Source organism: Chiloscyllium plagiosum, unplaced genomic scaffold (assembly GCF_037043375.1).
Source record: "Chiloscyllium plagiosum isolate Xiang-an unplaced genomic scaffold, Cpla_swu_hap1 HiC_scaffold_21, whole genome shotgun sequence".
Classification (NCBI taxonomy): Eukaryota; Metazoa; Chordata; class Chondrichthyes; order Orectolobiformes; family Hemiscylliidae; genus Chiloscyllium; species Chiloscyllium plagiosum.
The window spans coordinates 31,869,407-31,895,452 of record NW_028270159.1 but is presented as its reverse complement, the minus strand read 5'-3'; the positions used below and the strand labels follow the sequence as shown (position 1 = coordinate 31,895,452).

General features: G+C 40.0%; 1 protein-coding gene across 1 annotated transcript in view; it reads right to left on the bottom strand.

Moving 5' to 3' along the window:
* The window catches only part of LOC122564795 (multiple epidermal growth factor-like domains protein 9), a 324,564-nt gene continuing 298,518 nt past the window's right edge, over window positions 1-26,046 (bottom strand). Inside the window, exons 5-6 of the mRNA XM_043720030.2 lie at window positions 7,290-7,553; window positions 1-3,541 (exon numbers count right to left, since the gene is read on the bottom strand). Coding sequence (XP_043575965.2) covers window positions 3,069-3,541; window positions 7,290-7,553 — 737 coding nt within the window. The 3' untranslated portion in view covers window positions 1-3,068. The remainder of the gene's footprint in view (window positions 3,542-7,289; window positions 7,554-26,046) is intronic.

Here is a 26,046-nt window from a genome sequence, read left to right as displayed (position 1 = left end):
TCATTTTAAAGGTTTTATATTTTTTATACATTTAAATACAAACACCTAACATTCAAAGAAAGAAGTCTGTCCTCAGTCAATAAACATCTTTAAACCCACATTCTTTCTAAATACAAGTATTTACAAATTTTGTTGCCTTATTTTATAAACGTGCCTTGTAGCAATCAGTTTGCATGATCTACTGTACAATGAAAGCAAGTGCTTAACCTGCTCTAACTGGTTGTACTTCCCTCTATCTGGAACCATTTAAGATTTCTTTAAAGAAACTAATCAAATGGCTTCAACACAAATGGATAATGAACCTGTTTATCACATAACTGTACACCTTCAGGGCTGAAGACTGAACTATTATAAACATAACAGTCCACAAAACATTGAAACTAAGGCATATTGAATGTATTCTAACCCTTGAGCAACTGTTACATGCAGCTTCATATTTATGAACACTGAAGAGAATATATTTTGCCTACATTCCCGTGTGTTGAGGATCTGAATAATATCTGTCCAATACTGTTACTCCAGAATATCTTTTACAATATATGTATCTGTTCCTAAGTTGGACTTTTTTGTGTTTAGTGAACAAACTTGATTGGTTAACAAATGTTGCACGTGAAAACTTGTTGGGCAACTGCATAGGTATTTACATGAAATCTGAAAGCATCTTCATTTTCCATTTCCATTGCTTGGAAATCACTGCAAGACTGTGAAGGCCTAGCTTGCCATTCATAACTATGGATTAAAGAGAAGGTGTAGGATTCAACTTGAGCCAAAGTTAAAACAGCAGAGGGTGTATGCTTGCTGATAAAAAGCTGTACAAATTTGTTCATGAAATTCTTAATTGCCTTATAACTAATAATTACAGGGCAGCACATTTTGGGAGATATGTCAAAGGTTATAATCTAGAGGTGATTCACTACAATGATATCAGGATGAAAGACCTCACTTAACTGGAGAAACTAGAGAAATGGGTTGTTTTCCACTGAACAAAAAAGTTCAAGAGGAGATTTGGTAAGAATTCCAAATCAGGACGGGCTTGAATAGAATAAGAAGAAATAATGGCAGAAAGGTAATTAGGCTGGGCTAGGATTGAGAAGAGAGACAAATGGTAGCTCTCTTCACAAGTACAGTGAGCTAAATGCTAAGCTACTTTGCTGTATCATTCTATGGCAGTGAAAATGACAGTAGAAACAACATACAGCAAGGCCACAGAAGAATCTGGATATCTGGACAAGATTGAGTCAATGTAATCGGAGCAAGTGAAGGCAGGAGGTGATGTATGTACAGCTTTTCTAGAATTTCTTGTCCTGAAGTTTCCAAGCAGAATTTTAGCCTTAATGTGACAAGCACGAAAGGACTTTGACAATATAATAAGAGTAAAGGCAGGAGATGTCCTGTGTGATAGAAGTAAATGGTTTTGCTGATGGAGCCATCAAATATGTAAGTGTGTTTAATTGAAGAACTATATGAGTTTAAGTACCAGACAAAAGGTTGTGTTGAGGTAAATTCATTTTTAAAATTAAACAAAGAAATGACTTGACTGATATCAAAGAAAACCACGGAAAGTATTAGCTTAAAACATCTACATCACAGGAAAAGATCAAAGAGTACTTCAATTTTAACCTCTTGTCCTTCATTGATACTGAACCTCTGACTAATAATGACACTTAAGTCTAGGTCAGAGTTTGTGTTGTCAAATCTCAGGCCTCCCATTTCCAAAGGATCCATGAATGAGATGCAGTAACTACATGCAGTTAAAATGCATGACGTTGGAATGGGAAAGCTCCATTGACTGAGGCATTTTCTGGGTCTGCTGTAGTGACAAAGTGGATAATGCTGAATCTATACAGGAAGAAAATCAAATTCCTATAAAATGGCAGCCTCTCAGTTAACAAGTGGTCCCTCAGCTTGTTATTGCTTTTCACCATTCATTCTGAAGAACCACAAACTCAAATTAGTATAACTTCAGGTAAGAGAGTCTATCATTTCTTCTTGCTGCAGTTTTTTTGGTGCTAGACTGGCAAACTGATCCAGATTCACTGGCTCATGACTTTCTCTGCACCCCAACCAGAACTTTACTTTTTGAATTAAGACTGTTAGCAAATCTAGTTACATGGAATTGGATAGAGTGCTGCAGGTTGTTAATGGTCCTCTTCTTATATCAAATTAAAGAAATCATTAGTGAGATTAGCTTGTGTTCTTAATGTACTTTGCAGAAATTTGCAATTGCACTAAACCATTCTCTGGTCCTATATGTGCTTATAATTCTCAAGTAGAGGGCCCTTTAAGGCTGTAGTTTATCAGTTGGTTCATGACTGTACCATAAGAATTTACAATAAGCAGCCATTTTGATACCATTAGATATGAGCTTGCATATGGCAGATGTGACCAGACGTTACGAAGTCACTGTTCATTCAGCTTTTTGCAGTAAGTTCAGGAATGTTCACGAGAACATAATGCTGACAGACAGCGCTACCTTGAGAGATAAGTGACCAGACTACACGTGACATTGACAGCTGTACCAATGCAATCTCCATTGGAAACATGTTGGCCCTCACTTGATTATTGCCTTTGTCCCTTGGCAACCATTTGTAAATGTCTGCAGCTTAAAAGCTAGAGTCCAAGAGTTTTTCATCTAGTCCTTGATGAATAATTCAGTCATCTTGTATAAAACTAATACCCCAATCTCTCAGCAGCAGAAGTCTTTCTGTCACACTGTGATGCACAATACTGCTATGTTCCTTTTGTGTAGGACAAGTCTATTAAATAATCATCCACCTTCTCCATATCGAAAGAGAACTTAATCCTAAACTTCATTGCATGTTAGATTTGTACAAAAATAGAAACTTCTTTGGGGTGTTTTACACTGGTGAATGGAATAAACAAGATGTAATTTCTATCTGTTTCATAGGCTCTTGACTTGTCTCAAATACCAGTTCAGTTCAAGGAAGCAGACAGCTTTACACCATAACTAGTTGCATTTGTAATTTGATTGTTTTATAGAGCAATTTGGCTGCTCAGCCCATTTAATTGTCCTTTCTCCGATCCTATGTTTTCAGTTAATTTAGATTTTATATCTTGTATGAGTTCATTGGCGTTGAAAGAGACAGCTGTCCGTTCGGGACCACTTCAGTTACATCATCCTCAAGCAATCCTGAAACATCAGCATTGGGGATGCTGTCATGGTAACTGCTGAAGCTTATGTTGTCCTCCTTCAGTTCTATGGTCCAGAAAGGAGCATTTAGCTTCCGGTTTCGGTACTCTCGGTAAATGTAGACACCAGCCACAAAACCCATCAGCAGGACGACCACAGCAATAATAACCACCAGTACCGCGATGTTAAACTGAGTCCATGATATTTCAGGTGTCACTGGTTCAGCCGTGCTCACTGTGCTCTGAGGTGTGCTCAATAAAGGTGACAGGAACGTCTGAATCTTTGCACTGAATGTATTGTTTGTGACTGAAGTTGACGGGGAGATTGTTGTGCTGGTACTTGCAGTCGTGATTGTTGGGGTGGAGGCTGTTGTCGGCATCGTGGTTATTTCTGGAGATGGAAGGAAAAGGGTTAACGCAAGGCAGAAGAATGTATCAATTTTATATCCCGTACACTACACATATTTATTGTATCATAGGACTGAGTATATCCTCTGCAGAAAAGCAACTCCCATTTCTTTGTAACGGTTTTGTAGTTCTAATCAAAGCAAAATTCTGTTTTGATGCTTCAGTGACCAGCTGCTGTTTAATTTCTGAGGACTGGAATGCAACCATGTTGTCATCTTCAGATGCTGTAACGCAACTGTGGAGGTAAACTCTCCTATTACACACCAATGACTAGGATCTATATTTGCAAAAGAGATTTCCAAAGAAAGGTAGTGCCAGCAATAGGACTCAATTCCATTCATAACAGGAAATACTTTCTACACGAATAAATAAACTCCTTTGCTTGTCCCCACCTCTTCCTAATGTATCATACCAAAACGAATTATGGAATTTCATGCTATAAGTACAGAGTAGCATTAACCCTCTCTTCCACCCCTTCAAACCAAAGTCCACACAGGGAGCTGAATAAGATTCTCTCTCATTTATTTTTAACATGTATATAACTAATTGAGTTTAATGCCTTGAACAGAAACCAATTTTTTCCAAGAGAAATTAAAGTATATCTATACTTATGCTCATTAAAGCCACTTGAAACTAACAAAGAGGAGCAGCATACATTAGTTGACTAGCAACTAGGAATAGTAAAATGTCTTGAGCTGCTTGTTAACATTATTCCATTGTAACAAAATTGTCCATGTTTCTGTAACAATCCTTGCCAATGTTTGAGTCTACAGTGTTTATAAAATCATGAATTGGCAGGTTGTACAATGGATTGAGTCAGTTAGCTATTTGTTTTGAATAATTAATGTGCATTTCAAAGCACAACACTTCATAAAGAATTGATTGCATTGTTCTTAAAATGTCAAATGCTTGTCACTTCATTCTATAGCTCGGATTATGTGCACATTAAAATACAAAATACCTGAAACCAGTTAGCATAGTTGGATAAAGATACTTTTTAATCAGCCTGTTCATGCATGTTAAAATACACTTCTGGAGCAAGTGAGACTTGAAAACAGGCCTTCTAGGGACACTACTATTCCACAAGAGCCCTTGCTTGAGCATACCCAAAACGTGTAGATCTCGTTCTAGATATTTTCCTATTCAACCTGTTCAGAGATGTTAGTTCACACCTCTAGTACAGGTGGGACTAAATCCCAGATATCCTGGCTTGGTGTAGGGGCACTACCACTGTGCCACAAGAGTCTTTATTTAGGTACATCTATGCCATGTAAGCTGAGTTCAGCAGTTTATTTCACTCACTTATTTATTAAAATGGTGAATGTCCAGCAGGTGGTGCCATTTCAGCACCTTTTCAACTGCAATAAAATCAGACATTGTTCTGAAAGGTTACACATTGTTACAAAAGGTTCAATGATGTAAAATAGATTCAAAGGTAATGATCATTGCAGACCATGAAAATCCTTTTGCAGTAATTATCAACCCAAATATTTATTTAACAAAGTGGAAACTTAGCTTCAGCTTGCCATTTCTTATATATAGCTCTGTCAAGTGGATAATAGATCTGATATTGAATTTTGGTTTGATTGTAATGAACTGTATAACTCATTCCTGTTTGTTTAAGCTATAGGGTATCACAATGGAACATTGAAATTAATAACTTGCAAGAAAACATCTAATATCTTTTAGAACTATATGAAACTACTGTCCTGCTTAACCTAAAATCTAACAGCTATTGAAAGATAACTGGATGTTAAAACGGAAATAAGTTACACACGTTTTTGTCAATTTTGACTCCATTCAGCAATGAGCCTTCAACTATCTCTTTTAAATTCCCACCCTCCAGTCTGTACACCATCTGCCTCCTTGCTGAAAAATTATCAAAAAATTGAACTATGCTTGTGAAAACTGAGAAGTGAGCTGATGCTGGAGACATAACAATGGAGCAGGCATTGTAATCCTTGCAGCCTTTTCCTCCTGTATTGTCCTCCTGAGCAAAGAATGCAGAGATGAATTTTGGGTGGGGGAAAATGATCAAGTTTGATGAAGTGAACTGAATTATTTCTTTCCTTGTCCAGAGTTTCCATAAGTATTGGTCATACCAAACCAGGTGACAATATTTTTTCCACTGGACTGTAGTATTACAAAACAAATGCATTGATTTGACCTGCTCTCTCCTATTAATGGATAACCTAACTATCCAACTAGTCTACAGATCTGTTGCTTCATTGGTACTTTGTAGATAAAACAGTTATTTTTTCATCCATTGAACAGTGTGCATTAATCCTGAGGTTTGTGGCAAAAGACCCAGATGGAACATAAGGGAAAGATTTTTTTTAAACAAAAGTAGGTTTTTGTTGGAATGCACTATCCGAAAGCTAATTTAATAATAACATTGAAAAAGGGAATTGAATAAATACTTGAAGGGAATATTTTGTAGTGCTACGGGGAAAAGGAAAGTGAGTGGGACTAATGAATACCTATTCCAAAGGGCCCACACTGACATGGTGATTCTATGCTGCATCATTTCTTTTTAAGTTTTTCAGTGTAATCTCAGTTTTATTTTAGCATGGAGAGAGGGAAGGATTGGGTTAACAGAACATCTGGAGTAAGTTGAAAGATATTAAGCTAAAATGTGGCATTTGATTGTTAAATGCCCTTAATCTGACTAGATCTAGTTGCAGGATTCTGGAATAGAGTGGTGCTGGAAAAGCACAGCAGTTCAGGCAGCATCCAAGGAGCAGGAAATTCAACGTTTCGGGCAAAAGCCCTTCATCAGGAATACAAGCAGAGTGCCTGAAGAGTGGAGAGATAAATGAGAGGAGGTCTTTTACCTAGATCTAGTTGCAGTCATACGGCAGGTTTGTCTTCCTGATGAAGGGCTTTTGCCCGAAATGTCGATTTTCCTGCTCCTCGAATGCTGCCTGAACTGCTGTGCTTTTCCAGCACCACTCTACTCCAGCAGGGTTGTCAGTATGGCTCAGCAGTCTCCTTGTTGTCTCTAGTACTGCTGGTCTAACCAAAACTACTGTATAATGCAAAATAAAATGCAACTCCTAAAACATTTTAAGATTTTTAAAATATGGTCTGAATCAATATGCAGCCATAGTGGCTCTGAGAATAATAGTCTTTCAGATATTTTTGTAGAATGGCTTGCTGATGTCAAGTATTTTTAATAATTCGAGGGGGCAACATAGCAGTCTGACTCTGCATATGAATGGCAGAAAATGTATTTAAAGTGATGCTCATTAGCTCCTTGCGGAGGATTTGTTTACTTATTGACCGATGCATAGAAATCTTTACAAATTAAGCTTCCGCACAGACTCCAAGGATCTCATTACGAATCAGCAAGTGTGAGGTGTCCTGTCAAACAATCACTGAAAAAAAGGCTAGGATTTATTGGAGACAATGTGAGTTCAGACATAATTATTAAACATGTGAATTGCCTATGGTGACACAGCACAATTAATAACAATGCCTGGTACCATGATTAACATGGCAACCCCACCATTGTAGCATCAGTGGAGCTGTGCTATTGTAAGAATTCTTAATCCCCATCTCCCAAATGGACTGAAAATAAGCAAATATCTACCCAGCTGTTTTGCTATACACACAACATTGACAGACAATGGGGTCAAGGAACTCATGTGGACTGCACCTGAACCTCTAAGAGCATCTATTGATATACTCTTACTCTCAAGTATTATTCAGTTATTAAACTGGGTGCTCACCTATTTGGCAGCTTCCTGCCACAGGATCTCCTGTGTATCCTTCCGCACATTTCTCGCAGTTAAAGCCTGTTGTATTTAATGTGCAGCTGAGGCACCGCCCGGACTCAGAGTCACAGATTGGTTGTTTGCTCTGTAAATCTATGTTGTTGTTGCATTCACACTTCACACAGATGCTGTCTGAATTGTAGTACCCGTCAGCACACTCCTCACAGTTGGAGCCAAAATAGCCAGGCTTGCACTGGTCACAGATTGCCTCACCTGATACTGTGTGGGGAACACACAAAAAAAAACAAGATTTAGTAACAAGGCACAGTACTTGAAATCACACTTAAGGTAGCTGCAAACTCCACAGATCTTACTTTCAGAAATCACTTTCAAGTAATATAACATGTATTTATAACTGACTACCACAATCAAGTTCTACAAATCAAAAACGCAATGATACTTGTCTCGTTGTCAAACAGTTACACTTACACTACTGTAATACTCTTTGAAGAGTAATATTTCATTAAAAAGGCTAGCAACACTGACTATGTAGCTCTTCCCTGTGTTGAACTGTTTGTCTAGTTTGCAGGCTTGAGTCCTGGAATGTAAAACCCATAACCTGCTGAATGGCACAAACTGACACAGTTACAGTATTGGAAAAATAGACTGCTACACACCGGGTATCAAGAAGCTCAAGTTGTGCAGTTATTTTAATCAATAGGTTGTGACATGCTATGTCAGAGCTCCATGGCAAATGGGACTTGAACCTAGACCACCTGAGCCCAGAGGTAGTGACAATTCATCTGTGCATAAGAGCCCTCCATGTGTCTCAGTTTGTTTAATATTAGAATTCACTGACATCAATTCAACAGATTAAGTCATTGTCTTAACCTGCTGTATAGCCATAGTCACTGAACCACTCTGACCTGTTCTAATACAAACAGATTGGTAAAAATCTGATTCCACATGTCTGCTGGATGTCTGAGCTGCCATTGGCTGATGACGGAATGAAGTTTAATGTCGGAAGTGGCAAAATCTCCACCGAGATCACAAAATCTTTGTGGGTGACTTTCATTGAACTTGTCCCTCAAATCTCAGCAAAGTGGATCTTTTACAGTTTGTTATGTAATGTGTTCATTTCATTCTATTGGACATCAGATGCCTCTTCATTTCTACATAGGTATTCTTTATCAAAAATGTTTGATTCTAGATGTTTCTGCAATTGGATAGATCCAACACACGTCTGGAAAAATAATAAAGTAGAACAAAGAACTGTGAATGCTTGAGATCTGAAACAAAGACAGAAATTTTTGGAGAAACTCAGCAGGTCTGTAGAGAAAGCAGCGTTAATGTTTTGAGTCCATTGACTCTTCTTCAGAATTGGAAATGCAGTTTATTGTAGATATGTAACTTCAAAAGATGCATCATGAATAAGTATTAAATTGGTTGTCATTCTGTTAATTTAGGTGAACTAATACATTAACGGCAACAGCTAAAAGCAATGTTGAATCTCTACTCTCCCCAACAAAAACGGTCAAAATCCATGTAACAATTTATGCTCTTCTTCAGTATTCACTGTCAAAGGACTAACCGTTACACATGGGCTTCAAAACATATGGCCAGAATTTTCCCATATTTTTGGCTGGATTATTTTCAGGATGTTTCACAGAACCATCCTGGTTCATGGCAGCTTTTCTCACACAACCTTCTGCTGCTCACTTCATTCATTGTGTGTTCAGGCTTCACTGTGCTTTCTCAGCTGATTGTGCAGCAGCAGAGGTGCAAGTGCTCGTTGCTGCCGGGACCTTGAGCTATTCACACTGCCCGTGTCACATTTAAACCATGGCCTCACACCACTTCAACAAGCCAGGAACTGGTCTCCATGCTCAGATCTCCTCAAGATGCCTCAGAAAGGGCACTGGCCATAGTTGGGAGAAAGGGACCTGAGCTGCTGGTGGATAGGGTGCTGGACAGGTGAGCTCTCCTTCACTCTGTTTCACTGACAAAACAAAAGCCAGCCAGCCTGCCTGGACCCAGACAGCCCTTTTGCACATCAAGAGAAATGCACAGCAGAACTGCAAGAAGATTAATGGCCTTCCATATTCTGTAAGAGTAAGTGTCACCAACTTCTTCCTGCTGCGAGTTTTGAGAAGATTTGTAGCTCAGGTTGAGATTCTGGATGTAGGTTGCTCGCTGAGCTGGGAGGTACATTTCCAGACCTTTCGTCACCCTACCAGATAACATCTTCAGTGGGGCTCAGGCGAAGCAGTGTACATGATTCCTGCTTTCTATTTATATGTTTGGGTATCTTTGAGTTGGAGATGTTATTTCCTGTGGTGATGTAATTTCCTGTTCTTTTTCTCAAGGGGTGGCACATGGAGTCTAACTTGATGTGTTTGTTGATAGAGTTCCGGTTGGAATGCCATGCTTCTAGGAATTCTCGTGCATGTCTCTGTTTGGTTTGTCCAAAGATAGATGTGTTGTCCCAGTTGAAGTGGTGTCCTTCCTTATTTGTATGTAAGGATACTAGTGAGAGAAGGTCATGTTGTTTTATGGCTAGTTGGTGTTCATGTATCCTGGTCGCCACCAAATAGCCACAAAACGACATGACCCTTTCTCACTAGTATCCTTACATACAGATAAGGGAGGACACCACTTTGACTGGGGCAACACATATATCTTAGGACAAGCCAAACAGACATTCCTAGAATTCCGAGAAGCATGGTATTCCAACCGGAACTCTATCAACAAACACATCGAGTTAGACTCCATCTACCACCCCCTGAGAAAAAGAACAGGAAATGACATCCCCACAGGAAATGACATCTCCACAGGAAATGACATCACCAACCCAAAGAAACCCAAACATATAAATAGAAAGTAGGAATCATGTACGCTGCTTTGCCTGAGGCCCACTGAAGAAGTAGGGTGACGAAACGTCTGGAAATGAACCTCCCAGCTCAGCGAGCAACCCTTCTTCCTGCTGCCTCACATTCATCCCAACTCACCTCCCACCAAGTCTAATAGTCTACAACTCTCACCATTGCACCTTCACTCAATATCTCCAGCTTACCTCATCGGCCACACCTCCACCCACAACCCCAACCCCAACCCCTCCTGCCCTCTGCATTTCCTACTCTGTCACTACCTCTGTTATCCACTTTCATCTCCCTCAATACCCCCTTGTGTCTCATTGCAGGATGAAAGTAATTCAGAAGCAGATAGAGAGGACCAGGAAGAGTGTGGTTGACATTCACAACCTCATCCCTTGTAATCAGATCCTCGGGATGGTTACAGAAGACGGTGACTGTTGTTATGTGAATGCTGAGACCTGCATGTTGAGGTAATGCAGTAAGCTTCATGGTGCTGTGTTTTGCTGCTCTCCCATTACCAGCATTATGAATGTATTTGTAGTATGCTTAAGCTTCTACCACAACTGCACAACTCATGGTGTCTCTTCTTGTATCATCAGTAACACCCACACCTATCAGAGGTTATCCCAGCAAAGTTGCCTCTTGCACTTTCCACCAGCTCAGAGGTTTTCTTCACTAAGTACTTATCCACATTCCACTCATGATCCCAATGTGGTGAGCCTATCACTGGCATCTTTCCTTGCTGGCTGAGGGAGAAATACCCTAGGTTGAAGGACTGGGAGGACTACTCAGCCCCAGGCATGAGAGAACCCCTTATGTTAGCCTTTAATAACTTCATGCAAATGCGCAGACACAGTCTTGAGAGCAGCAGGCAGGTTTGTCAGAAATACTCCATAAACTGGATTAAAGAATGGAGGAGTCCAGCAACATTAATTGTACTGTGTTCATTCTGGCAAGATGTCTCAACGGACAGGTGGGTGGGCACCTCGAAAAGCCAAGATCAGCAGAGAGCTCCGTGACTGCCATAGGTTCAGACAGACCTACACTCCATCAGATTGCCCACTAGCGGTCAGCTTCAGCAACAGGGATGAGAACCGCTGATCTCACTCGAAGTGGATATTCCAGTCAAGAGGACAGGGTGACGCTAACAGACACCCAGACAAAAGAGGGACCACACACAGGCCTTCCCCTCCCCCCTCCTTTAGAAATCTCCTCTCAGGACACAGCAGGGACACTTGGTGCTTTCTTGACTCTACTCATTTGAGAAATACAGCCAAGCAGAGTGAGCTTACATTCAGGCATGACACAATGAGCATGCTGGGTCCTTTGACCAGAAATATCCCCAGGGTTGTCCATCTAAATTGTTGAGCCTGACAATGGGAGGGCAGGAAAACAAAAATGCTCTGAGGCATGTAGATAGCACAGATGACACACCACTGTAAATACAATTTCACATAACATTTGTAAATATTTATACAGGCCTCAGACTGACGTACCAATAATCGTTGGACTGGTTGGGTTTGACCTGGAGAACTGATTATGGCCCAGTCCCTGGCTGAGATTGACACAGATCTCTTGACTCTGATCACACCAACTGACCATGGCCAACTCCCTGGCTGAGATTTGACGATGCCCCTATACCGAGTATGGCAGCATTTCCTGATTCATTATAGTCCTTGTACACTCTATAAAGGACTATTTTCTTAGACTTTCAGATGGTTATTCAATTGTAGCAAGCACAATGTTTTTTGCCATGTAAGCTGCTGCGATATGCTTTGGGTGTGTCCTTGGTGTAGCACAATGCTAGAAAGCAATGTCTGCCCCCTTGACTGTTCAGTGTTGGCAGCCATGATAAGCTGCCTGGCTTTCTACCTATGCTAAAAAGCAAGTCAAGGCAGAGATGCTGTGAGTCTGTAAGTTCTCAATGAAGTGGCAAAGACCTAAAAGGCAAAGAACAGCAATGATACTGTCAGTGTCCATTGTAAACAAGCACCAAGAAACAGAGCTAACAGCCATGACACAATTGTGTGGCCCTGCACACAGAGCAACCCGAGGGGAGCACTTCAATGTAAGGTGTCAGTGAGCATCAAACTGCAGTGGTGGATTCCTGAAGTGCATTGTGGGCCACAATGATGTGGTAAGGCTGGGGCTTTGCTGATGCCAACATCCAAGACTGAAGGATGGAAGTGGCTCCTACCCATGGTGGAAACAATAAAACGTTGATGAATGGAGCTTAAAATGGAGGACTGGAGAAGTAAGCATCTGCCAGGGAATCAACCTGAAGTCAAGTTCAGAATTGGCGCCATCAGCTTTCTCACCAGTGCATGGAAGAAATACAAAATGCGGATGAATGAGATGAGATTAGCCAATAATGAGGTGCAAATACTTATAAATAAAGTGCTCATCTTGTCTAACTTTTTAAGTCTTAAAAGGAAACTCAGTTAATTTTTCTCTATGTTGAGAATCATATTTTTCCATTCTCACTAGATTCTTGTACTTACCTACCTCTGTCCACATTGGTCAAGGGCCAGGAAGATTCTGTCCTTTATGTCTTTAATCTTAAAATATTAAATAGTTGTATTATGTTTGAATCAGGTAGTTACTCTTTTCATAGATTTCATAGAATCCCTACAGTACAGAAAGAGGCCATTTGGCCTATCAAGTCCACACCGACCTTCCAAAGACCATCCCACCCAGACCCAACCCCCACCCAGTACCTCTCTCTGTAACCTCACATTTCCCATGGTTAACCCATCTAGACTGCACATCCCTGGATACTATAGGTAATTTAACATGGCAAATCCACGTAACCTGCACATCTTTGGACTGAGTGGGGAATCTGGAGCACCCAGAGGAAACCACACAGACATGAGGTGAATGTGCAAACTCCACACAGACAGACAGTTACCCAAGATAGAATCGAACCAGGGTCCCTGGCGCTGTAAGGGACTACTAATCAATAAGCCACCATGCCACCCCAATGTTGAGTATTTTCTTTGGCTTGTGAACTGAAATGAAGGCAATACAATGGCAAAGTATGATTCCTAATACAGTTTCCCAAAGTTTTTATTTTCACTTTATTAAAAGGTAAAACACTGTAAAGCAAGCACACTAAATGCTTTTAATTGTGTTGTTAATATTCATTAACAAATAGAGTTTATTTCTTAGCTCTGGATCAAATAATAGCTTTGCAATTGGTGTGTTTTTCAAAGTGGGCAGAGCAAATCTCCAGAGAGCCAAGCTCTCTAAATTACTGACTAATGAACAAATTGATTCAACAACTGGATCTTTAAAGATCACATGGCCATCAGTTTGTCTTCAAAGAAAATAAACAATGTTTCAATAAAAATAGTGAACTAAAATGCACCATTACTGCGATGTGCCTATTCATTTTAGGTCAAAGCTGAACTGCACCATAATGCTATTTATAGTCTTTTCCTGCACCATATCTCCTGAGACTTGCAACATTGTTTGATGCTGACACGTGATTCAAAACGTGAAAAATATTCAATCCCTGATACCTAGAGAAATTCACAAAAAAGTTAAACTAAGTCAGTCCACATTGAGGAAATGCCATTTTTGGATTAAAGAGTAGTTTTGCCCCTGTAGTCACTGCAGTGATTGTAATGAGTCAGCCAAGTGGACCTCACAGAATATGAGTTCCCTGATTGGGGCGATTAACCTGGTCCAAACAGGGAGCTCTGGCTGACAGATATAAACAGGAGCGTCAGGGGTTCTGTTCACTCTAGGAGCTGGCTCTGAGCTAGCTGGGTCAGTGACATGTATTATGCATGTGTAAATAAAGGGGGACTTGGTGATGGGATAGTGGTCTTTGTGGAGTTATTTCAGTCACATGTCCAATCTGGCATGGCATCACACTCTTTGGCAATCGATGCTGAAGTTTATGTTTGAATTTTGAAAACAATTAATCATACTTTGCCTATGACCCTTGAATGCTTCACTGGCCAATGGAAGGCAAATGGGCCCCTATCAGAACATCTATTTTGACTGAAAAACCTAATGCATTTGATGCCTCTTTTCCACACTTCTGTAATGAAGCCAGCTCCATTAATACAGTCAAAGAAGTCCAAAAGAATACTATATGACATGTCATGGACAGTTGAAATGAATTCACAGTGTTATGATTGTAGTGCACATAAACTATCAATATTCAACTTGCATTGATTGAATTTAACACAGAATTTCATAGACTACAGATGGTATTAAAAAGGACAATGAACTAAAATGGCTACTGTGATTACCTGACAAACCCAGGCCACACACACAGAATGTACAAAACAAAGCAGAATTACTGAATTTTTGTCAAGAATCACGGAATCTCAGGAAGATGTCAAGGAATTTGCATTTTTGTTTTACTCACACTTGCATGAAAACTTCACATATTAAGATGAAAGGTTTTCTGAAAAGTGTTCCGTCTGGAAAAGACAACAGAACTGGACTTGACATATACAAATGAACCATCTCTCAGTAGCTTGCTTTCCAATATAAAGCCGAGAGACAGTAACATGGACTGAAATAAATGAGGATATGGAAAGATTGTCACTTCCTTTCAAGTCCCTCTCAGTACTGTTGAAAACACAACTTGAGAAGAGCAGCATTATTCAGCCTTCCTGCTAATTTTATTTTCTTCTTTGTAGGTCTCCAAGGCACAGGTGTGGTATTGTCAATGTTAGAAGGGGCATCAGCACACCGATCACCATGTGCTGGACCTCTGAGCTGGTGCAGCTTACAGGAACTGCTGTCACTAACTCAGAAATTAAGACTATACAAGCTTCACCACTCCTGAGGAAAGAGGGCAAAAATTAAGTGGTTGGGACCCAGGATTCATTCTGGCAATTCAGAGACTCTGAAAAACAATAATCCTGTACATGTATGTACAATGAGATGGTATGCCCTGAACATAAAGAGTCGGTCAAATCCAACCCAGCCAATTATCACCCCATCAGTCTACTCTCAATCATCAGTAAAGTGATGGAAAATGTCATCAACAGTACTATCAAACAGCACCCGCTCAGCCATACACCCTGTTTCAGCTCTGCCAGGGGCACTAAACTCCTGACCTCATTACAGCCTTGGTTCAAACATATACAAAAAAGCAAAATTCCAGAGGTGAGGGGCAAATCACAGCACTTGACACCAAAGCTGCATTCGACAGAGTGTGGCATCATGAAGCCCTTGCAAAATTGGAATCAATGGGCATCGGGGGAACACTCTGCACTAGTTGGAGTCATACCTGGCACATAGGAAGATAGTCATGGTTGTTGTAGGTCAGTCATCTCAACAGGAGTTCCTCAGGGTAGTGTCCTAGGCCCAACCATCTTCAGCTGCTTCATTAATCATAAGGTCCAAAGTGAGGGTGTTCACTGATGATTACACAATGGTTAGCATCGTTTACGACTCCTCAGATACAGTGTTTAAATGGATCAAGATCTAGACAATATCCAGGCTTGGAATGACAAGTGGCAAATAACATTTGTGTCACACAAAAGCCCGAATATGACCATCACCAATAAAGACAATATAGCCTCTGCACTTTCACATTCAACGCTGTTACCATCACTGAATCCCTCACCATCAACTTCCTGGGGGTTTACCATTGACCAGAAACTCAGTTAGACTCACCACATAAACACAATGACTACAACAGCAGGTCAAAGGCTAGGATTCCTGCAGTGAGTAACTCCCCAAAAAACTCCTGACTCCCCAAAGCCTGTCCATCATCTACAAGGCACAAGCCAGGAGTGTGATAGAATACTCTCCATTTCCCTAAATGGGTGCAGCTCAAACAACACTCAAGAAGCTTGACACCATCCAGAACAAAACAGCCCGCTTGATTGGGACTACATTCACAAGCATCCACTCCCTCCACCACAGTATCCCAATAGCATCAGTGTGTACTATCTACAAGATGTACTGCAGAAATTCACCCAAGATCCTGACAGCACCTTCCAAACCTATGGCCACTTCCACCTAGAAGGATAATGGAAGCAGATATATGGGAACACCACCGCCTGCATGATCCCCTCCAAGCCACTCACCATTCTGATTTGGAAATATATCTTTGTTCCTTCATAGTTTCTGGGTCAAAATCCTGGAATTCCCTAAGTATATTGTGGGTCAACCCGCATCAAGTGGACTGAAGCAGTTCAAGAAGGCAGCTCACCCCACCATCTTCTCAAGGGTAACTAGGGACAGACAGTAAAAGTTGGCTAACCAGCGACACTCACATCCCACAAATGAATTTTGAAAAATCCTCTACTTTCCTAGCTGCCTCACTAGCCCCACATCCATTGTAACCTATGCTTTTTGTGTGTATTTGTTATGGGTTTTTTTGCTGTTTTGCCTTGGAATTTTGAATTGGCTCTCTTTCATTTTTGAGCTGGTTAATTAAGTCTTAATTGAAATATGATAGCTCTCTACTAAAATGGAATAAAATAAAAGTGATATTTGTTGCTATTGACTGAGAGGTGATTAAAAACAGAAGGGAGTCATGACCCCTCCTCAATTGGTTGTAACAAAAGACACGGAGAGAAAGCAGGGTAAGAGTTTGAGGTATCAGTCTTGTGTATCTCAATTTTGCAATGTTCGCCACACTTCCTGTTATCAGAAAGGAAACTCCAGCTAACATTATTAAGCCTGAGAACTTACCGTTTTCCTCAGCACTCTCTTAGTGCTGCAGAATTCCAGTGTAAATGTGGAGAAAGGACCTGCCATAAATTTACAGCAGAACTGAATTTATTGTTCTCCATCAAAACTTTAAACAATTGACACAATCAAGCTAACACTCACTGTATAGTATCACACGCTAGCTGATAGGAAAATGATGAACTAAAATAGATGAGCTTCTGGAAGCAGATTTAATTTTCATGGTTGCAAGTATTTGTGAAAGATTGAAGGAGTAAAGTATTGGCATTTTATCATGAGGAGCAGTATTGTTTTGTATATTTGAAAGCCCTTCCCTGTATTTGTAGTGCAATACCAGAGACTGCAAATCTCTACATATTCCTTTAATTATGAGGCAACCAAAATCATTTAAAAATGTTGCTTCTCCAAACCCCACTTTTTAAAATAAAAATCCAATCCGAGAAGGTTGTTGTCCTTTTGTTAATTAATTCTAGAGTTTGGCATGAATGCATTTTGCCTAGGATGACACTGAGGATTCTCAGATAAATGCTGCTACAGATAATAAAGACCAGCTAATTACACAGCCATCAGTATCTCGAGCCATTTCTGAACATTCCCCAACTGACATAGCCAAATATGCATAATTATAACCTATTCCAAAGCTCGAAGAGCCAATCAACTATTAATGACTGTCAGAGGGGTCAAGTCACTTTAATGGCACTTTCAAAATGGATATTCAACCAAACAAAATCTAAATGTTGCATTTTAAAAACAGAAATTTATTAACCCCTGATGATATTAAGCTTATCACCCAGAGTAACAGATTACACTCGGCTGATGGCTACAGCTGTAAATGAACTTAATAGCAGCATAATTACACAGAGAGAGAGAACATGGAAAACCAAGTGTAATTATTGAAATTCAGACATTCACACTAATTTACTTCACCTTGATCATAATGACTGCACCTTTTTTCACTGCATTTACTGCTGAAGCTTCTATATTTTCTGCTATGATTAAATCTAAAATCAGGTTTGATTAGTTTCTGATGTTGAATGTGCTGTAAGCATATTTTACTCCCTGGTTTTCTTCTCCTCCTCCAGGGATTGATCACAGGTGATGGAGTACAGTTTTCCACAGGTACTAACGTCCCTCTAAGAGTTAAAGTTGTCTCTTACTGATTTAGGTTATGAAGCAATCATTTGAAGGATGGGCAAAACCTTGAATAAACTAAGATAAAAGGTGATTGAAAGCTTGATGTAAAATGCACTCATTCAAAGAACTCTTCGAGGACAAGGTGATTTTAAAATTTGAAGTAAACCCAAGACAACACTAATGCCAACGACATGGAGTTCCACCCATGGAGGAGGGTGGGGAATGGAATTGGGGAGAGGTGGTAATAAGTTTTCTGCTGCCGGATTTAAAAGTTAACAACACTTTAAGGGGAAAAACTGAATGGAGAAGAGCAGAGTGTTGCATTACCACTAATGGCTCGAGAGCTGCAGGGTGTTGAGAATATCCAGGATCACGAATGCAGTTGTGGATATGTGGAAGACACTGCTTGAAATGAAATGCCTCAGTCCACATGAGATGTTGAATGAGGAGACAACTGAAAGTTTCTCTCCAAGAAATGTATTGGCAGAAAGCTTTTCAAACATATTTCATTGCTCCTGGTAAAGTAAAGGTTATGGTAAAAATATAACTGATGTAGGTGAAGATTGTCTAGAGACACCTTGTTTTCCTCAGCTACGAAGGATTTCTCATTTGGGGCATGCAAAAGTATATGAACTGGATTGATAAAAGAAACATGATCTTTTTCAGTTGCTTAAAATAGTGATTTCCAAATATGCAAATGTTTCCTCCGATACCACTTTATATAATTAATCATTCTCCATTTCTAGACCACTTAAAGATCAACTAATAAAAAAAATTGAAAGGTGTACTTAAGAGAGTGCTAGGTAAACCCCTTCTGGAGATAAAACAAATAAAAGGATGTGCTGATTAGGTGAGATGAAAAAGGGGAGGAAAGAGGGTTTACATGGAGTACAAATCAACTAGATGGGCCAAATGATCAGTTTCAATGCTGAAACATACAGGATTCTTAAGGAGCTTAATTGGATATATGTTGAGAGGATGCTTTCCCTCATTGGAGAGTTTAGGTCAAAAGGTCAATGTCTCAGAATACAGGGGCACCAATGTAAGACTGAGGTGAGGAGGTATTTCTTCTGTCAGAAGGTTGAGAGTCTTTGAAACTTCATGCCGCAGACAGCTGTGGGGGTAGAGCCCTTGTGTATATTTAAAATTGAGGTAGATAGATTCTCCATCAGTAGGGGGCTCAAGGGAAAATGCAGGGAAGTGGGCATGAGGCATGTCACATCAGTCAATATCCTACTGAATGGTGGAGAAAACACAAGGGACTGAACAGCCTACTCCTGTTTCTATTTCTTATGCTTTAAATTCTGTTACTAAAAGGTGGTCCAAAGCATTAATGGCAATATCCTGGTCCAAAATAGATAGCTACCCATTCAATCAGTCTGAGGATATGCTATTTATTTCAAATGTGTCAGTAACGTTATAAGTTAGTGGATAATAGTTTTTATGGTATTATTTTATCAAAAAAATCAGATCAAACATATTTTACTCCTACCCTAGGTTTTAAACTCTTGAATGGGATGTAATGGCAAAACAAATATCATCATAGCCATCATTTGTTTCCTAATTAGCTTCATGTTGGTACAAACAATGAAGAATGTCGCCTGTATATTACTGCTTTCTCCCACAAATTAAGAAACTAGGTAATTGTGCGAGTGGAGAGGTTTTGGATGATATAAAAGCTCATATTACAAAAAATTAAATGCCAGGATCTCTTCTAATGGGAGCCATTATAACTCCTCTCATTTTAAGTTGTCAACATTATACTATCTTGTAAACCTTTGTAGCCATTAGCTGAACTAGAGTACATTCATCATATTGGCAGTTCTTATCACATTTCTTTCACCATATTACATTCCTTGTTGGTGAGCAGCCATTCATTATTCTTTTTATGGCACACTCAGAATGGGATGAGGTGATGTTGCCAGCTTCAATACTCATTCACTGCCACAAGACACAAAGTGAAGATGATGTAAGTGAAACTTCTAATTACAGGTATCTGGTGACTCTTGTTTTCACGACTTTGGCTTTTATGTAAACGGGAGCAGCCCAACTCGCACTATATTCAACCTCACTGAATCTCCCAAAATATTGCTTACACAACTGAGGCAAAATATTGCTTACATAACAGAGCTATGATCTGATAAACTGGGCAAGGCTCAGTTAAAATAATTGGGACGGCTACTTGTTTAGAAATGTTCAATGTTTTCCAGAAAGAAAAAAGCAAATCTTATATAGTGTCTTCTGTAAGCTCAAGATTTTCCAAAGTGTTTTGGAACTCACTTTCTAACACGTGGATATTGTCATCCTGCTGGAAGCACAGAAGATGATTTGAACACAGGAACGCCACAATGCATCAATGTGATCATGACCAGGTAACCTGTTTCTCGTGATGTTTATTCAGGGGTAAATATTGGCTGGGGAGAACTCCTCATGCTCTTTGAGATGGCATCATGGAAACATTTGTATTCACTTGAGTGGGGTCTTGATTTAATGTCTCATTCAAAAGATGGAATAAAGCAACTATCCCTTGTGTTATATAACCTTTTCATGTTGGTTTTAGTCAAGTGCTTTGCAAAATGTGATCTCTTTTCTAGAAAATGTTTGGTTCTGTGGAGTACAATTATTGCGATAATCAACTCCAAAGCTACACAGTCCTAAAAAAAGCCGAAACTTGTAGGCAGTACATATATTTAGGAAGAAATAGTATTAAAGATAAATGCAATTTTAGCAAATGACCTAATTAATATAGTTGCTAGGATACCAATGTCAGGGAATCTGCAAAATATGAATCCGGTTACAATAAAGAGGTCTTTAAGGAAAAGGTATTTTCTGACCAAATGAAAGCTGAAAAAAATTAAATGAGTTCCCCGTTTTTAAAGTCAAAAACAGTTCATAAAGGTTCAGCTCAACATCTCCTTTATCCCTTTTCAAAGCCATGAAAACCCTATGCCATAAGTGAATTTGTGGTATATTGAACTGCATTATAATGATCTTCTACTCCATTCTCTCTAGAATCCATCTAATGTTGCAATGAACTGTTTCCACCAGACTTTGAACTGCAAGTTCAGTTCTTAATCATCTTTTATATATTTTAGATATATTGTCTTGTACCGCAGAGTCCCTACAGTATGGAAGCAGGCCATTCGACCCATTGAGTCCATATCTACCCTGCAAAGAGCACCCTATCTAGACCTACCCCTCTATCGTATCCCAAAACTCTGCAACTCCCATAGCTAATCCAACTAGCTTGCACATCCCTGACACTACAGGGTAAATTAGTGCCAATCAATCTAAACTGCATGTCTTTGGATTGTGGGAGGAAACCGAAGCACCTGGAGGAAGCCCACGCAGACACGAGGAGAATGGGCAAACAGACAGTCGCCCGAGGCTGGAAACAAACCTGTGTCCCTGGCTCTGTGAGGCAGCATTGCTAACCGGTGAGCCACTGTACTGCTCCTAGCTGTAAAGTAGTCACTGGCATAATACTGTTTGAGTAGATTAGATTAGATTACATTACATTAGATTAGATTACATTACATTACATTACATTACATTACAGTGTGGAAACAGGCCCTTCGGCCCAACAAGTCCACACCGACCCGCCAAAGCGTAACCCACCCATACCCCTACATTTACCCCTTACCTAACACTACGGGCAATTTAGCATGACCAATTCACCTGACCTGCACATCTTTGTGACTGTGGGAGGAAACAGGAGCACCCGGAGGAAACCCACGCAGACACGGGGAGAATGTGCAAACTCCACACAGTCAGTCACCTGAGGCGGGAATTGAACCCGGGTCTCTGGCGCTGTGAGGCAGCAGTGCTAACCACAGTGCCACCGTGCCGCCCACAAAAGTCTGATTGCATGAAAAAGGACAATTATGTTTTCCAAAGTACCCATCCAGCTTGGCCACCTTTGCAATTTTCTCATCTTATTGCCAACTTACATAGATATCATATATACTCGTGTATAGGTCGAGGTTTAAAGACCATTTTTTTAAAGCTGACATTAGGGGTTTGACTTATACACAAGGTATTGTTTTCGAGGGGATGAAATTCATGCTTGGCATGAGTTAAAAAATGGACAAACAAAAGCCAGATCTCTATATAAAATAATGAACAACAAATGGAAAAAGAATTATGACCATTACTGAATATTTATCTACAAAATATATGTTTCCATTCTGCCTGCTACGGTAGAATAGTACTATCATACCGGGACTGTAAAGTGCATGTAGGTCTACACGTATGTACAAAAGTTAATAGGCATTACAGCAGGTGGTCAGGTTATCTACTGGGGGTATTTGCATGCACAAGTTAAACATATGGATGCAAATATTACATAAATAAATATATACATATACACAGTTATTAACATTCAATTCAATGATTTGAAAATTGCATTGTGCAAATATATACTGGTGCACGTAACACGGGATGATGCAGGTATTGCATTTGAACCAAAAATGTGGAAAACATGCCCTTTAAGGCTGCACATGTGGTCAGGAAGAGACCCCTGAAACACTAGGGTCAACTTATACACGTAGTATATGAAAAAAAGCAGATTTTTTTGGGCCAAAAATAAGGGGTCGACTTAACAATGAGATTGACCTATGCATGGGTATATACAGTACACCAGAAAGACTTAAATCTTCTGAGCATTTCAAATGATCCCAGAACATCCTGAAGTATTTTTGAAATGTTAATTTGGCAGCCTTCCATCTCCAAGATGATGGTTTTCTAAATCGTGGTCAACTCCGTGTTGAAAAGTAGTCGCTGTTGTCATACAGGTAAAGCAACAAAATCCCACAACAGCAATGTAATAAGGATCAGAACATCTATTTTTATGATTCTAATTGAGGGAGAAATATCCGTCTGATCACTAGGGATAAGTCCCCTGGCCTTCAAAATAGTACCAAGGAATATTTACTATCAGCCAGGGCAAGCCATTGGATCTTGGTTTAACCTCTCATTTGAAAGACAACACCATTTACAGTGCAGATTCTAGATCAGAGTGGTGCTGGAAAAGCACAGCAGTTCAGGCAGCATCCGAGGAGCAGTAAAATCGATGTTTCAGGCAAAAGCTTACCATTTACAGTGCAGCACACCCTCAGTGCTGCATTGTATTGACAGCCTTTAATTTTACGTTTTCAGTATGACTAGAATTAGGAACATCATGGAGTGCTACCCAGCAAACCACAACAGACATGCTTAAAAGCTTGTTGATCAGAAGAAGCAAATGTATTAGTTGGTGTTCTACTTTTCTGCTCAGCTACACCATCCTATTGAAGGAAACTTTGCTGACCATCTAAAATATATAATTTATCTACAACAATAAGGGCTTTTCTTATATTTATAGCATGCCTCAAGTAAAATTTGGAAAATTGTCACAAGGCAGTTCAAAGGAGTGCTAGCGTGAAATATTTGACAGCAAGCTACATAAAGACACATTTGGACAGGTCACTAGACATTTAGTGAAAGAGGTAGGTTTAAGGAGAGGAGTCTAGTGAGAGATTTCCACAGCAAATGTTTGAGGCAACTGGAGACTTGGCTTCCAATAGTGATGCAATGGAAATAAAGATTGTGCAAAAGCCACAGAGATTTTGCCAGACCAAACGTGGTCAGCAAGCCAAGCAGTTAAAGAGTTGGAGGCTGAGGGGTGACCTTATAAAGGTTTACAAAATTATGAGGGACATGTATAGGATAAATAGATAAAGTTTTTTTCCCAGGGGTGGGGGAGTCCAGAACTAGAGGGCATAGGTTTAGGGTGAGAGGGGAAAGATATAAAAGAGACCTAAAGGGCAACTTTTTCACACAGAGGGTGGTACGTGCATGGAATGAGCTGCCAGAGGAAGTGGTGGAGGCTGGTACAATTACAACATTTAAAAGGCATTTGGATGGGTATATGAATAGGAAGGGTTTGGAGGGATATGGGCTGGGTGCTGGCTGGTGGGACTAGATTGGGTTGGGATATCTGGTCGGCATGGACAGGTTGGACCGAAGGGTCTGTTTTCATGCTGTACATCTCTATGACTCTATAAGTAACAGAACTTAGTGCATGTTATGATATTTATGATAGGCAGTATTATTAACCTCATCCTTTGGTCTCCAGCATCAAAGATGCCAGTCTTTAGCCAATTTGATTCACATTACATGCTATCAATAAGCACCTGAAGACTCTGAAGGATGCAAAGATTGTGGGCCCTGACAACATTTCTGAAGACTTGTGCCCCACAACAAGTTAGGCTCCTAGCCAAGCTATTCAAGCACAGTTCCAACACTAGCATCTAGCTAGCATTGATCAAAATTGCCCAAGTATGTCCTATACACAAATTCCAACATGGCCAAATACCACCGTGTAAAAGAAGTCATTGCCAGTGCTGTCAAGCAGCATTTGCTCAGGTATAACCTGCTCACTGATGTTCACTTTTAATTCTGTCAGGGACATTCAGCTCCACGCTTCATTACTACTTGGTCCAAATGTAGACTAAAGAGTTGGGCTCCCAAGGTGACGCAAAAGTGACCGTCCTTGATATCAAGGCAGTTGTGACCGAGTGTGGCATCAAAGTGCCCTAGCAAAACTGGAGTCAATCAGCATCAGAGGAAAACTATAAACAGATTGGAGTCATATCTAGCACAACGGAACATGGTGTGGTCATTGAAGGTTCATCATCTCAGTCCAAGGACATCTGTGCAGAGTTTCTTTCTGTAGATATTTTCTGATCAACCAATTCTACAGATGTTCTCACAAATCTCCAGAACAGGTGCAATTTGAACTCAGGCTCATAGTCAAGAGGTAAGGACACTACCACTGCAAAGCATGAGTTCCTAAAAGACCTTTGGAGAGTTACAACAGTTTTGTTGTAACTTTATAGTTTAATACAAACACCAGTTTCAACCTTGCCCTTTCCAGAACATAAACCCCCAGTAGGGAGTATTATGGTTTGTTTTCTTTTAATCAACCTGTTCAGAGTTATTATTACACACCTCTGGAGCAGGTGAGACATAAGTTCTTCAGGCTAATGTCCTAGACCCAACCATCTGCAGCTGCTATGTCAATGAGCTTCCTCTATTGTGAGGTCAGAAGTAAGAATGTTCACTGATGGTTGCATAATGTGCAGCACCATTTGTTACTCAACAGATAATGAACCAGTCCATGCTCATATGCCACTCGACCTGGATAATAAGTGTCAAGTAATAATCAAATCAGTTAAATGTCAGACAATGATCAACTTGAACAAAACAGAATATAACCATTGCCCCTGGACATTCAGTAGTATCTTCATTGCTGAATGCCCCAGTATCAACAGTTGGGTAGTTACCATGATCAGAAACTGAACTGGTCCAGCCGTATATATAATTACTGTCGCTGCAGTAGGTTCGGGGCATTCTGTGGTGAGTAATAATCATCTCCTCTCTCCCAGATGCCTATCCACTTAGGATTGAGATACAAAAACTGTCCAATTGCCTGGATGGCTGCGGCCCCAACAATACTCAGGAATCTCAACACCATCACTGACAGTTCATCTACCATGATAAACATTCACTCCCTTCACCAGCAATGTAAAGTGGCAATAGCATATACTATCTACAGAATGCAGTAACTCACCCAGCCTCCTTCAATAGCACCTTCCAAACCTGTGACCCTGTCACCCTGAAAGAGAAGAGTAGCAGATGCACGAGAACACCACCATCTACAAGCTACACACCTTCACTTGGAAATATATCACTGTTCCTACACTGTTGCGGGATCAAATCTTGGATCTTCTTTCCTAACAGAACTTTGAATATTTCAAGAAGGCAGTTTGCCTTAAGGGCAATTCTAAGATGGGCAATAAATGCTAGCCAAGCCAACAACACCTACATCCTATGAATGAATTTTTAAAAAAGCATTGGATGAGGTTGGAGATTTACAGGTGTTAATGGATGGCTAATCATGGGATAATTGGAATGGTTAAGTCTGAAAGTCACAAATACACAGATGAACATTTCAATGCAAGTCTAACAAATTATTTCCAATTAAGTCCAGAAGGAATGAGGTCAAATCCTATCCAAAATTAATGTTCTTTCTTGCACTGGGTTGCTGTTTGAATTTG